At 43.9% G+C, this 13,556-nt stretch overlaps 1 protein-coding gene across 2 annotated transcripts in view; it reads left to right on the top strand.

Moving 5' to 3' along the window:
- Positions 1–11,753, top strand: part of IL18RAP (interleukin 18 receptor accessory protein) — a 33,347-nt gene extending 21,594 nt beyond the window's left edge. Inside the window, exons 7-12 of one of the 2 annotated variants that reach the window (XM_053200376.1) lie at positions 1,059–1,124; positions 2,584–2,707; positions 5,207–5,358; positions 6,494–6,631; positions 9,237–9,410; positions 10,967–11,753. In XM_053200376.1, the coding sequence (XP_053056351.1) occupies positions 1,059–1,124; positions 2,584–2,707; positions 5,207–5,358; positions 6,494–6,631; positions 9,237–9,410; positions 10,967–11,340 (1,028 nt within the window). In that variant the 3' untranslated portion in view covers positions 11,341–11,753. The remainder of the gene's footprint in view (positions 1–1,058; positions 1,125–2,583; positions 2,708–5,206; positions 5,359–6,493; positions 6,632–9,236; positions 9,411–10,966) is intronic. The other variant, XM_053200377.1, reaches the window with a different exon arrangement.
- Positions 11,754–13,556: the final 1,803 nt, after the last annotated feature.

The following is a 13,556-nucleotide window of genomic DNA, read 5'->3' as shown; positions in this document are numbered from 1 at the left end:
AGTAGGGAAGCAGGGAACGAAAAACGAGAGGATTCTAAGAGGCCATGCCCAACAGTGTCCGAAGCTGCTGAGAAATAAAGCAGAAGAAAAACTCAGCTGTGTCCAGTGGATTTAGGGGCAAGGACGTCACTGGGGACTTTAGCTGAAGCAGTTTCCGTGGAGTGATGGGGGCAGGAATTGAACTCCATGGGAAGCGAGAGAATGGAGGAGATGAGCACATATCGCTCCTTCAAGAATTTGGCTTGCAAGGAAGGAGCATGAATGTGGCAAGGACATAAGGTGTAGGGAATGTTCTCTCTTTTAAAATGAAGAGACTGAGCATGAATAAATGCCAATGGGCAGAAACCCAGAGAAAGAGAGAAAGAGAGAGAGAGAGAGAGAGAGAGAGAGAGAGAGAGAGAGAAATATACAGGGAAGATAATGGAGTCATTGAAGGAAGGAGGACCCCGAGAAGTAAGAGGACAATGTCCAGAGCAGAGGTGATGAATTTTCCTTGATCAGGAGATGGGCCATATTCAGGAGGAAGTATGACCACAGAGCCCTATTTGACAGTTTGTGGCCGGAAACTCAGGCATAAATGAGTAATGGAGGGTCGGACTCACTTTTATCTTGAAATAAACCATGAACTTAAGGATGGAGGAGTGGCCTCTGGTCTGGCTGATGTGGGCATTGAGAAAAAATGCATTTTCTCAAGTGCATTCTTCTTCCGGACTACTCAGCCAGATGGTACCAAAAAGCAATGTTGTAGAAGACAGGAATGGGGGCTCAGGTCTGTAGCAGTTGAGCAGGGCTGGTGTGGAAGAAAACGCACCGGGTGGACAAGGATTTATCAGGGACTAATGTTTCACTAGCACCTGCAACCTGATGTCACGCTCATCTTTGGAGGCTTGCTTTTCATGTGGAAACCTGAGTTCCTACTAACTTTGTAGACAATGCACCAAAATCGAAGAGGGAGCGCCAAAGCATTTAGATCAAAGTGCTACTTTGCACGCACATCTTCAGCAAGCAGGCCTTCCGATTTCCCAATGCAAATAATAATCACTATTTTCATCTTTTAGTGAAAGACACTATTTTCAAGCCAGATATTCTGGACCCCATCAAGGACACACTGGAAGTAGAACTTGGTAAGGTGGGTTGTATTATCACCATTGAATGACATTGTGCTTCTGGGAGCAGGTCTAAGTGTCGTATTAAGGAAAAAAGTATTGGGATTTTAAGTCAAACAGAATTCCGTGTGAATCTTGACTCAGTCACTGGCTAGTTTGTTGACCTTAGAGAGTTATTTAATCTTTCTAAGCCTCAGGTTTTAAATCTGTAAATAGACAAAGGAAAACTGACCTCATCTGGTTTCAGTGAGAAATGTAGGATAATGTATGTTAGGTGGCTAGTGAACTGGTCATGTTCAATAGATTTTAGATTTCTCCTTACTCATCCCAGAAACAGGTGGTTACGTATATTAGGTCCATTGATTAAATCTGTAAACGTAACCGATTTACCACCTTGAAGAGCATTAACCTTTAAAAACATGGTGTTCGGTGTGGGCTTTAAGATACCTATGGAGGAACACTACATCTCCTGCTCAAGTAATTTGTACTCCCAAGTGGTGTCTTTTGTGTAGAGGGGCAAAGTGACCTTTCTCTGGTCCCCTTTTATTTTATCCACTTCAGTAACATCTACATTTTCCCCACACAGCCAAATAAGAACTTCTCTATTTAAAACCAAGTGCTGGTTGTTCCAAGAAAATAAGTGGTTCTTTTAAATGCTAACACATCTATACTTATAGAAATAAAAGTCAACATAGATACTATGATAAGAGACCACTAGGTGGCGGTATCAGGGTATAGCATTAGCAATACCCACAGCATCGCAAGAATGTAAGGAAGGAGGAAAGAAAAAAACATTAATAATTCAAAAATAGCCAAGTTACCTACAGCTTCAATGAATTTGAAAACCCTAAAGGGCGGGGGGGGGGACATTATTAAGGTGCGAAGATGATTTTTAATGGAGTCCTTAACCATTTCACGGTGAAAATACTGAATTTGAGGCAGAGTGTATCTGGAGACCCCTTGTAGAAAAAGCGGGTAGGAAGAGGGTAGTGTCATCACATGCATGCCCACCCATAGTGCATTGTTCAAGAAACTGCTGAATATCTAAATAATTCCTTCTTTAAACTACATTATAGTAACCTCACGATTTTAAGTTAATATGCAAATGTTGGTTAGTAGTAAAATGTTCTTTATTGACACATTGTGTATCAATAGCAGCATTAGAAGACCAGACTGGTCACTGAGAGGACTCCTCATTTTCTTGGTGTCTGCCCTCAAACCATATCAGAATTCTTAGCGCTGTGACCAAAGAGTCACAAGTCTGAGATGTAAGTGTTGCTCAATGGAGAGAAATATACCTGGTCTTATTTGCTTGTGAATGAGAGACCGGTAGATGTTTGGTTATTTCTGGCACGCCTATTTATCCTGCAAACGTGATTGCAGCAGTGAACAGTGTTCGGATGGCGTCTTCCTCCTACACAGGACCAAGTGTCCTCACGGACTTCCTTCCTATTTTGTGTGTCTCTCTCATTTTCAGGAAAGCCTTTAACTCTTAACTGCACGGCACGATTTGGCTACCAACGAGATTTTAAACCTGTAATGAAATGGTACATTAAAGATTCTGACCAGGAGTGGGAAGTTCCAACACCTGAGCAGAAAAGGTAAGAAGGAAATTAGCAGACCATATTCTTCGCAACCTACACTGAACACTTTTTAAAACACCTTTGGAAACCTCTAAAATGGACTCACCGAGATGAACAAGCGCGCAGTTGATGGTGGCCACTGGCGCCAACTAGTGGTGAATAGAAAAGGACAGAAATGCAAAGTGCAGGATCCTTTTCAACCCTGAGATCAGAAGCAGTTTCTTAATAGGGCCGTAAAATGAAATATTTAAGCTGTTTGAAAGCTCAGGGCTTTTTAAAAATGTTTATTTATTTATCTTGAGGGGGGAGGGAGGTAGGGGCAGAGAGAGAGAGGGAGAGAGAATTCCAAGTGTGCTCCACACTGTCAGCACGGGACCCAAGCCGTGTTGGATCCCACGAACCATCCCACCAACGGAGAGTTATGACCTGAGTGGAAATCAAAAGTTGGACGCTCAACCAAACGGAGCCACCAAGGTGCCCCTAAAGCTGAGTTTATAGCAACAGTTTGACGTTTAAACATCAAGCTGGCAAGAAGACAGACATACCGAGCCAGGATGGCAGAAGAGAAGTAGCACGTCCAACCAATGGGAAAGAATGCTGCCCTCTGCCCACACCCCATTTTCCCCAGTGCCATTCATTTAGAGTAGTGGTGAGTTCAGGGATCCAAATATGCAGAGTCATTAACAGTCTGGAATGTATGGAGAGGAAAATGCACAATAATAAGGATTCTGACCAAAAATATGTGAAGTGAGGAATAGTTGAAGAAATCCAACCTGGAAAAGGAAATGCAGAGGTGAGATATCTTGAAGTACTTGGAAACCACAGTGTTTTATGGAAACGAGGCTTAGTTTGTTGTCCAGATTAGTGAACAGAATTTACGGGGAAGACAGTTGGGCTCAATAGAAAGGAAAACTCTGTTATTCAGTGCTATCCAGTGCCTCACAAAACTGGACTCCGGCCACTGGCGGGATTACGGGTTTCGATCCGATTGGTCAGGCCTGTTACTAAAAAACAGAGTCCCTCATCTTTCCAAGATCCGTTCCACAGTAATAGACTATGTATTAAGCACGTCCTTCTGAATTTTAAAAAGATTTCAATGAACAAATGTAGTATCATTTTGAAAAGTTTATGTCATTACGAAAAAATAAAGGATGAATTTTGAGAACAGCAATAAAAGTTATCAGGAGCTTCTAAGACAAGGGAAGTCACACAACTTCTTTGGGTTTGGATTTCTGTTTTCCATCTCCTGTCAATGTGACGCTTGACCCCTGTAAGCTTTCACTGCACCATCTGTAATCTGTGGACACTTACGTCCACTTTACTAGGTCCCTGTACGGAGTAGATACAGTAGAGGTGATACGCTCATCACGGTTCCTGATTGGTAGGAAATATTCAGTGAATAAATGTTGGTATTGTAGGGCTCCAAGCAACACAGCCTAAAATATCATCCACCTAGGCAAGATGCCTTAGTTAGTAAAGAGAGACTGTAGATTGGCAACCTTAGAGAACACAAATTGTGCATAAATACTGAGACTTACAACTTGCTGGATGGGGCAGAATGGCCCAGACCCAGGGCATGGGCTGCCACTTCCAAGCAGAGTGACCATGCACGGTCACCTACCTTCTATGCCTGGTCTGCGTTGCTGGCCAAGTTAGGATGATCATACTCTTTCTTACCTTGTGGGGGTTCCTGTGAGGAATGAAGACTTGATAGTCTACATTTAGTGTTAAAAAGGGTGAGCACAAGGGCACCTGGGTGGCTCAGTTGGTTAAGCGTCTGACTCTTGATTTCAGCTCAGGTCATGATCTCACAGTTTGTGGGATCAAGCCTTACATCCGGCTCCATGCTGAGCGTGGAGCCTATTGGGATTCTCTCTCTCTCCCTTTCTCTCTGCCCCTCCCCTACTCTCTCCCTCTCTTTCAAAATAAATAAACATTTAAAAAAAAGAGTGAGACGGGGAGCCTGGGTGGCTCAGTTGGTTAAGTTTCCCACTTCAGTTCAGGTCACGATCTCACAGCTCATGGGTTTAAGCCCTGCATCAGGCTCTGTGCTAATAGCTTGGAGCATTGAGCCTGCTTTAGATTCTGTGTCTCCCTCTCTTTCTACCCCTCCCCCACTTTCTCTCTCTCTCTCTCAAATAAATAAATAAACATTAAAAAAAATGAGTGAGCAGAGAAACACGGTCAGCCCTTGGTGGAAGTGCATCATGTTCAACATTATTCTTAAATTATTATTATTATAGTCTGTTTTCAAGGAGAACACTTAGAGTAACAGAGGTCAGATGAGGCCCACAGTAAATTAAATGCTGGTGATACATAAAACGATGCCCAGAAGATTCAATAATCAAAAATGAACTCCCTCTGACCATCTTATGGTCTTCTGGCATCTCCTTCTATGCTTTGATCCGATAGCTCTCCTGAAATCCAAACTGTTGGCCACGAATAAGAATTCCAAATACTGCAAAAGTGGTCAACTTATGCTGGTGAATGAGTGGGGTATTTCCCCTTCTTTCCTAGAGTTAAATACACCAAAAAGGATGATGTTATAGAGCGTGTTGTCCACTTGAAAGAAGTCACTCAGAGGGATCTTCACCGGAAGTTTGTTTGCTTTGCCCAGAACTCCATCGGGAACACGACCCAGTCCATCCAGCTGAGAGAAAAGAAAGGAGGTAAGCCTGGAAGGTGGCTGCAGAAGGCACACAACTGCTTTTATCTGAGAGGAGAGGAATTTTCCTAAAGAAATATCCTGCTGATGATGTTGATGATGGTAGCAATTAACATTTGTGAGAAGCCAGACACTATGCACTTTGCTCATATTAAACCATTTGATACTTTGACCGAGGACACATCACTAGTAATCACAATCACATCACAGTGATCCAGAACTGGTCCTCTTGACTAATACTCTTTGTACGGGGCCTGTGTTGGAAAAGCCTGCCATCCATTCATTCATTCATTCATTCACTCATCCATTATTCTACAAACACCTAAAGGGCATGTCTTGTGTAACAGGTATTGTGCTAGGACCTAGCTCCCTTTCAGGGTTTTCTTTTCCAGTCTTCTGTATCCAGAGACCATGATGGTAGGGTACTGGAGAGTGGAGGAGAGAAGAGTCATCTTGCTCACTGCTCAGAGTGATATGTGTGTATCACAGACCACAGTCTTTGACAGGCGGAGTGGAAATTCCTGATAAAGAATAGCTTCGAAATTTCCTTAAGAAGATACTCCGTGATGGAGTTGATATCATTCATTCATTCAATTAAGAACCGATTACAGAACAAGCAAGTTTTGACAGCTAGTGAGGCTTAAATAAGACAAAACTTGTGCTCAGTGTTGTGGATGCTCTGTAGCGGGGCTCCCGTCAGGAGAGGCGTGTGAAAGTTCTCACGCATTAGGTACCGTGAAGAGTGTGAAACCGAGCCACGCGTGCCTCCTGGCCTCAGGAAGTTTAGACTTTTGTAGGGAAGATAGGGCATGAAGATAATTTATAATATGCGATGAGAAGGATGCAAATGGGTTTTGTGGAGGTTTATGGGGGAAAAATAACTAAAAGTGACCATGATTAGTTTCCCCATCCGTTTCCTGTTCAGGAACGCGCCATTCCCCGTGGGTTCTCTCCAGTTCATTGTAAGCCAGTTCCCTCAAGATACGATTTTAAGTGTTTCCAGAGTCAAGAGGAATGCTCCCAAGAGCAGTGATTTTGAGAAAATAATAGAGCCTGAGAAGGCGCTGGGCGGGCCCACAGCGTCAGCCCAAATGTGGTCTCGCAGAGACATTTGTTCATGGCTACCGTGTTTCCCCCAGTGGTGTTCATCTACATCCTACTTGGTACCGTCATGAGCCTGGCAGGCGTGCTGACCACAGGTGCTCTGCTCTACATGTACTGGATTGAAATAGTGCTGCTGTACCGAACCTACCAGAACAAGGATGAGACACTTGGGGGTAAGGTGACCCCGACCTGCCTCTGACATTTCTTCTCAGACTTAGAGGGAGAAGCTCAAGAAATGGATGTTCCCTGATGGATAAAGTCATGCCCCTCAGCCTTTTAAACCTTCTTCCAGGTGTGGTGGCTCAACCTGGGAGAACTGGGAACAGGTGGAGAAAAAATTTCTTTTCATTCCAGTTTCCAGGAATCTTGCTGATCAACAATGCTATTGCAGAGCATGTTGGGCTCGAAAACAATCTCTCTGCTCACCAACCTGACGCAATATGACAGATGAGCTAACATCTCCATGACTTAGTTTCCTCTTCTGGAAAATGGGATTATGATCACAACCACAATGAAATCTATGAGGACCCATTGGGTTAAGAAATATTTATCATTTAGAACAGCATCTAGCACGTGGTAAACAGTCCATGCCAGTCAGGTGTATTAGCTACTTTGTCACTTGAATCCTGCAATCAGACAGAGAGACGTAAAATCGCGTGCCCAAAACCGAACTGCAAGATGGTGTTAGAACTCAGGATTTGGACCCAGGTGATTTGGCTCAGAGCCCCCATTAGCTATTACCTCAGCCTCATCTGTAAAATGAGGGGCTTGAAGATGGTGGCAATGTCCCCAAACATGTGGCACTCTGTAAAAGGCAACCACTATTACAATTAATGGAGCTGTCTGCCCATTTCCCCAGGAGACAGGATGATAGTGCTTCTTTAGAATAGAAGAGCTGCTGGCGTGTTTTTCTAGCCCTGGAGGTCTCTAAGATTAGGTGTACTGTTTTACTGGATGGTTCTCTTGCTTGCAAAGGGCAGCATCCATTCTGCTGGAATCCGGGGATAATTACTTACCTGCCTGGGATAATTAATTCCCACGCCGCTGCTCCTCCCACGCCGGGAATGCAGTGAAAAGCTGTCAGATTTACAGGAAAAGGAGAAGTCAAGAGATGCATCAATCATACCTTCCTTTCAACTAATTATTGAGAATTCACGCTAGAAATCCCTCAGCCAAGAGTGTTTTTTGAGATTTATTTTTTAAATTAGCTTCTTAGCGGTTTTGAATTGAACAAATTATTTAGCCAATGCCTCAATCATCCCCCTAAATGATTTATATTTCCTTTACTAAAATGTTATTTATCTTAAGATTCTAGAGCTTGTACAAAAGAGCCAATCAACTGTGACACTTTTCAATCTGCCCTTTCTCTTTTTACTTTGCACAAGACACTACCCTGATGAGGACGCAGACGCCGGTTTTCAAGCACGGTGATGCAGTGCCCTCTGTAGCTAATCTAATGTTTTACAGCAAAACGGCTGTGTCCTTTGAAGTTAATGCTGAATATCCAAAATTTTAGAGAGATGCAGAATGTCAGAGTTGCAGAGGACCTAAGAGAGCTCTAATACTCCCATTTGTTAATTTTCTTACTAAAGAAATGTAAATGTCTCCAGATGATAGACAAATCCAAGCTTGGAGTTTCACAGGGACGTGGAAGGAATCCGAGGTGACTGTAGTGTCTCACACATTTAAACTGCACAGCACTTCCTGCCGGCCATGCCCCATGAGCCTCCTCCTTCCCACCTGGGCAATGAGGCGCTTCCCAGATGAGCCTCCTGGGTCTCTTTCTTGTCTCCTGGACCTCCTCCACTCCCTCTTCTTCTTCTTTTGCTGGCATTTCCATCCAGGAAGGCCTCTTCTTCCGTCCACATTAAGCAAGCGTTCTGCCCATCACATCAGCCACCGGCGCTATTGTTTGCTATTTTGTAACACTGCTATTTGCCAGCCATTGTGCAAAGCACTAGAATATGACACCGAATGGGTATGTCCAGACTCTGAAGCCCATGAGCGAACTTTTGAGATTTTCTGCCTCTCTTGGTTAGTTCGGTAGCACAACCCAGTAATCAACATGCATTTGTACTAATCAACTCAACAGAGGCACATGAGACTTTACAAATATCCTAAAACGAGTTTCATAAATAGAGTTTCCCATCTGGAAGGCGGGGGGGCGGGGGGTGGTGGATATTTATCTTGTGCCCTGCTGTGAGCCAGACACCACGTGCTTTATATACGTTATATCATGCAACCCTGAAGACAGTCTGCCAGGGAGTTACTATGATCTCATTTTACAAGGTGGGGATTCTAATAGAGGTACATGTGCCGTCAGCTCTCTCGTTCACGTGCAAGGTGCTGGGTCTTGGCCGTGCTCCGCTTGCTGGATATTATCATGCTTTGATGGAACAGACTCTTCTTTGATGTGTAACTCATGACACAGCAGCACTGCAGTGCAAAAAAAAAAAAAAAAAAAAAAAAAAACCCAGAGGAACCCCTGACTAATGTGATTTAATCACAGAAGCCGCAACTGTTTGATCTGACCTCAGTGAAAATGCAGGACCACGTCATAAATCAGAATTCGAATTTGGTTGGGCAATCGATACCGCTCAGCAGTGTGATTCTGAATTGGACGCAGCTGCTGCTTTTTATTGTTAAATCAATTCAGTAAGGAGCCCGGCACTTAATTCTTGCCCGTTTGCCATATGACTCAAGCACGTGTAGATATGCCACGATAGTGAGAAAAACGTAAATGGCTGACTTTTTTTTCCTAACATTTCTCTTCCTCAGATAAAAAGGTATTTGATGCTTTCGTATCCTATGCGAAATGGAGCTCTTTTGAGAGTGAGGCCACTTCATCTCTGCATGAGGAATACTTGGCCCTGAGTCTATTCCCTGAAGTTTTGGAAAACAAATATGGTTACAACTTGTGTTTGCTTGAAAGAGATGTGGTCCCAGGAGGAGGTAGGTCCTATAAGCCAAGAGAAGATATAGAACAAAAAGAACAGTTGAATGCAAGTGCTCTATGGGCTTCCCTGCTATTCCTTCTGTTGGGATATACACCCTCTGGAATGTTTCATGAGCTTAGAACATGTTGGGCAACAGCACAGAAAAACATGCATTGCAGAGATGTGCTGCATCATCCAAGAATAAGCCATCTTCAGAAAGAAAAAATTATTGGGCCCTAGGGATGCCTTCCAGAACAAGATATTGCTCCTGGGTCCTCTGTAGGAAGGACCTCTGTAGGGTCCTCTGTAGGAAGGTCCTCTGTCATCCTGAACAGGTGGTCTCCCTGCTTTGTAGGACTCTGCTGGCCACAAAAATGAACAAATCAGGAGACTATAGATGCTGGAGAGGATGTGGAGAAACGGGAACCCTCTTGCACTGTTGGTGGGAATGCAAATTGGTGCAGCCGCTCTGGAAAACAGTGTGGAGGTTCCTCAGAAAATTAAAAATAGACCTACTCTTTGACCCAGCAATAGCACTGCTAGGAATTTACCCAAGGGATACAGGAGTACTGATGCATAGGGGCACTTGTACCCCAATGTTTGTAGCAGCACTCTCAACAATAGCCAAATTGTGGAAAGAGCCTAAATGTCCGTCAACTGATGAATGGATAAAGAAATTGTGGTTTATATACACAATGGAGTACTACGAGGCAATGAGAGACAATGAAATATGGCCCTTTGTAGCAACATGGCTGGAACTGGACAGTGTTATGCTAAGTGAAATAAGCCATACAGAGAAAGACAGATACCATATGGTTTCACTCTTATGTGGATCCTGAGAAACTTAACAGAAACCCATGGGGGAGGGGAAGGAAAAAAAAAAGAGGTTAGAGTGGAAGAGAGCCAAAGCATAAGAGACTCTTAAAAACTGAGAACAAACTGAGGGTTGATGGGGGGTGGGAGGGAGGGGAGGGTGGGTGATGGGTATTGAGGAGGGCACTTGTTGGGATGAGCACTGGGTGTTGTATGGAACCCAATTTGACAATAAACTTCATATATAAAAAAAAATTAAAAAAATAAAAAAATAGTATATATAAATAAATAAATACATAAATAAATCTATCTATTAAAAAAAAAAAAAGGACTCTGCTGGCCACAAATGTCAGCATTGGGTGAGGCGGGGCACAGTTCTTGCCACTCACCAGATGTACAGACATCACTCCTTCCCCCCATTTCCTCTGCCTCAGACACCCCACCAGGGAGCCTGGGACATCCCATGCCCCTCTGTTATCCCAGCCTGACTGGTGCCAACAAGCTCTTCTCCTAGAGGGAGTGACAGTTTGAAGAGACAGAACACAAAGAGAGGAATGTAGAGAGTCCCCGGATACTTGAGTGTATCTTCAACTGTCCATAGAGTTGATACAGGGAAAGCGACATAGCAAACCAAGCTTCCTTTCCTCCTTCCCTAAAAACCTTTGCAGGGAACCCTCTGGGTAGGTCTGGGAAATTTGGGGTTATCGAAACTCCGGGTTCAGCCATACAATAGCAAATGATTCAATTCCTTATTTCCAGCATATGCAGAAGACATCGTAAACATTATTAAGAAAAGTAGAAGAGGAATATTTATCTTAAGCCCCAACTATGTCAACGGACCCAGTGTCTTTGAACTACAAGCAGCAGTGAATCTTGCCTTGGATGACCAAACACTGAAACTAATTTTAATTAAGTTCTGTTCCTTCCAAGAGCCAGAGTCTCTACCTCATCTTGTGAAAAAAGCTCTCCGGGTTTTGCCTACCATCACTTGGAGAGGCTTAAAATCGGTCCCTCCCAATTCCAGGTTCTGGACTCAGATACGCTACCACATGCCGGTGAAAAACTCCAAAGGATTCAGGTGGAACCATCTCAGAATTATGCCTGAATTTTTTTCACTGGAAATGACTCCGTAAAACAGAAGCCACTGGGAGGAGCTCCCAGCCTACGGAATGGTAAAGCAGACCCTGAACCACCTGCCCTCAGTCCCTGGCGAGTAGAGACGTTGATGGACAGAGCACAGAGCATGAATCGGGCTGACATAAGATGGAGAGTGTTTTGCCGACCCCGAGCAAGCCTGACAGGCAAAGCAATGACCCCGAAACTATGGTTAGAGCTTCTGATTTCCTCTGGACAGAGGAAGAGTAAATTCTGCAGACGCATGCACACGTTCAGCACACAACGCTCTTAAGATTTGCCAAGGGGTCTGAGCAGAAGTGGCAGATATAGCCACTTCCGTGTTGGGCTACCTATTGGCTGTCATGTCTACTATGGATTGTACATATAAATTATATATATTTGCAATCAAATAAATATTATTTTATTAGGAGCAATTGATTTGAACTTTACCTAAAGCTTCCCTGTAAAAACAAAGCAAAACAAAACAATTTTTATTCAATGTCCACCCATTAACTCTGGAGCACAGAAAGCAAGTAGGAAAGGCAGACACCGGGGCGGGAGCTGGGGGGGGGGGGCAAAGGGCAGACAGGACCCCAGTCAATCTCTACTCTGTCCCTGCCAGAAGCACCCCCTGTAAGCAGGTGAAATAGAGGAAGGAGACCCTTCTGGTGGGCAGTGCAGCTCTGTGCCAGACACAAGGCTTGGAGAGCAGAGTAGGGCTGCCCTCCGCATCTCCTCATCCCCTTGGCCTTGGTGCAGGGCAGGAGGTCCCCAACCTTACCCTGGGCCGCTGAAAGTAGGAACGAACTAGGCCAAAATGCTCAGGCCAGTGAGGAGGCAAGGAATGGCCCAGCACATACTTACAAAGTAGAAAGACAGTGACAAGAGCTAGCAGCCAAGGTAAGAGTTTGGTAAGTAAATGTAGAAACTGGTTAAAAGACAACAAGAATGGAGCTTGCACAGAGCTTTAGTCTGAGCTCTTTGCCCATCAAGGCTGGCACTCCTTGTATGTGCTTCCTGACCGAATGATCTCAGTGGAGTCCTAAGTAACAAGGCAGGATGCTGGAGCACCAGGAGAGAAAAGGTGGATTTCACGCTCATAGTCTGTTTTCCTTATGAGGGTTCCAGTTCCAGCTAGAGTTAAAACAGTGTTCTAGTCACGTAGGGATATAAAACCTTCATGCTCTGTCCTCCTCGCCTGACTGGAATGATTCATTTGAGCCTGAAGACTAGCAACTTCTGGACTCATTCAGATGTAATGTGTCACAGTCACTGGGACGAACACGATCCAAGTTCAGAGTGGCTAAAAGTCATTGTCATCTGGCTACCGCTTGGAGCCTGTATGAAATGGTCTTGAGCTCTTTTTCCGCAAAGGCTCCCACATCATAAAAACCACTGCGGCCTTGGCACCGAGAAACATCCTTGTTGGGAATTTCAGTGATAAAGTTAAAGATGAGTTAAAAGGTATAAATTATTCCTGGAGGAAGTTTCTTGTGGGAAGGCTCATTGTAGGGTCTCAGTGGGGAAGAATCCACACTGTCATTGTGCCATTGTGCTATGGTGATGGTCAGAATCCCTGGTTTTCCTGCCAGCTGCTCTCTGAGATCTAAGACTCAGAAACCTCTTGGGGCCAGTTTACCCGGGTTTATTTTATTCTAAAATAAATTTTTCTATAACCGATCTATCCAGTAGTCCAGAATTTTGTTCTAAGCTTAACAGAAACTCAAACTGAGCCTCAGGTTTGTATAGATACTCAAAATAAAAGAAAAAAAAAAAAAAAAAGAAAAGCACTTCTCTAGGCCTAACATTTACAGAATGCACTCTTTCCAGGTTAGTAGATCCACTGAAGATGACAAATTAGCACTTAGGACAAAGGTTTATTTACATTTCTTACATGCAAATCAATCAAAACAAAGTGGGCAACAGAAGCACATTTTCTCTACATAGGAGACTAATGGTAATCAAACAACTGAACTCAGTGAAATACAATGAGAAAAGAGTATAACTCTCTCTCTACATTTTCTTTTTTTTTTTTAATTTTTTTTTTTAACGTTTATTTATTTTTGAGACAGAGAGAGACAGAGCATGAATGGGGGAGGGTCAGAGAGAGGGAGACACAGAATCTGAAACAGGCTCCAGGCTCCGAGCTTTCAGCACAGAGCCCGACGCGGGGCTCGAACTCACGGACCGCGAGATCATGACCTGAGCCGAAGTCGGCCGCTTAACCGACTGA

The sequence above is a fragment of the Acinonyx jubatus genome, chromosome A3 (genome assembly GCF_027475565.1).
Source record: "Acinonyx jubatus isolate Ajub_Pintada_27869175 chromosome A3, VMU_Ajub_asm_v1.0, whole genome shotgun sequence".
In the NCBI taxonomy this organism is placed as follows: Eukaryota; Metazoa; Chordata; class Mammalia; order Carnivora; family Felidae; genus Acinonyx; species Acinonyx jubatus.
The sequence above is the reverse complement of the archived record's forward strand: the minus strand, read 5'-3'. Positions and strand labels throughout refer to the sequence as shown.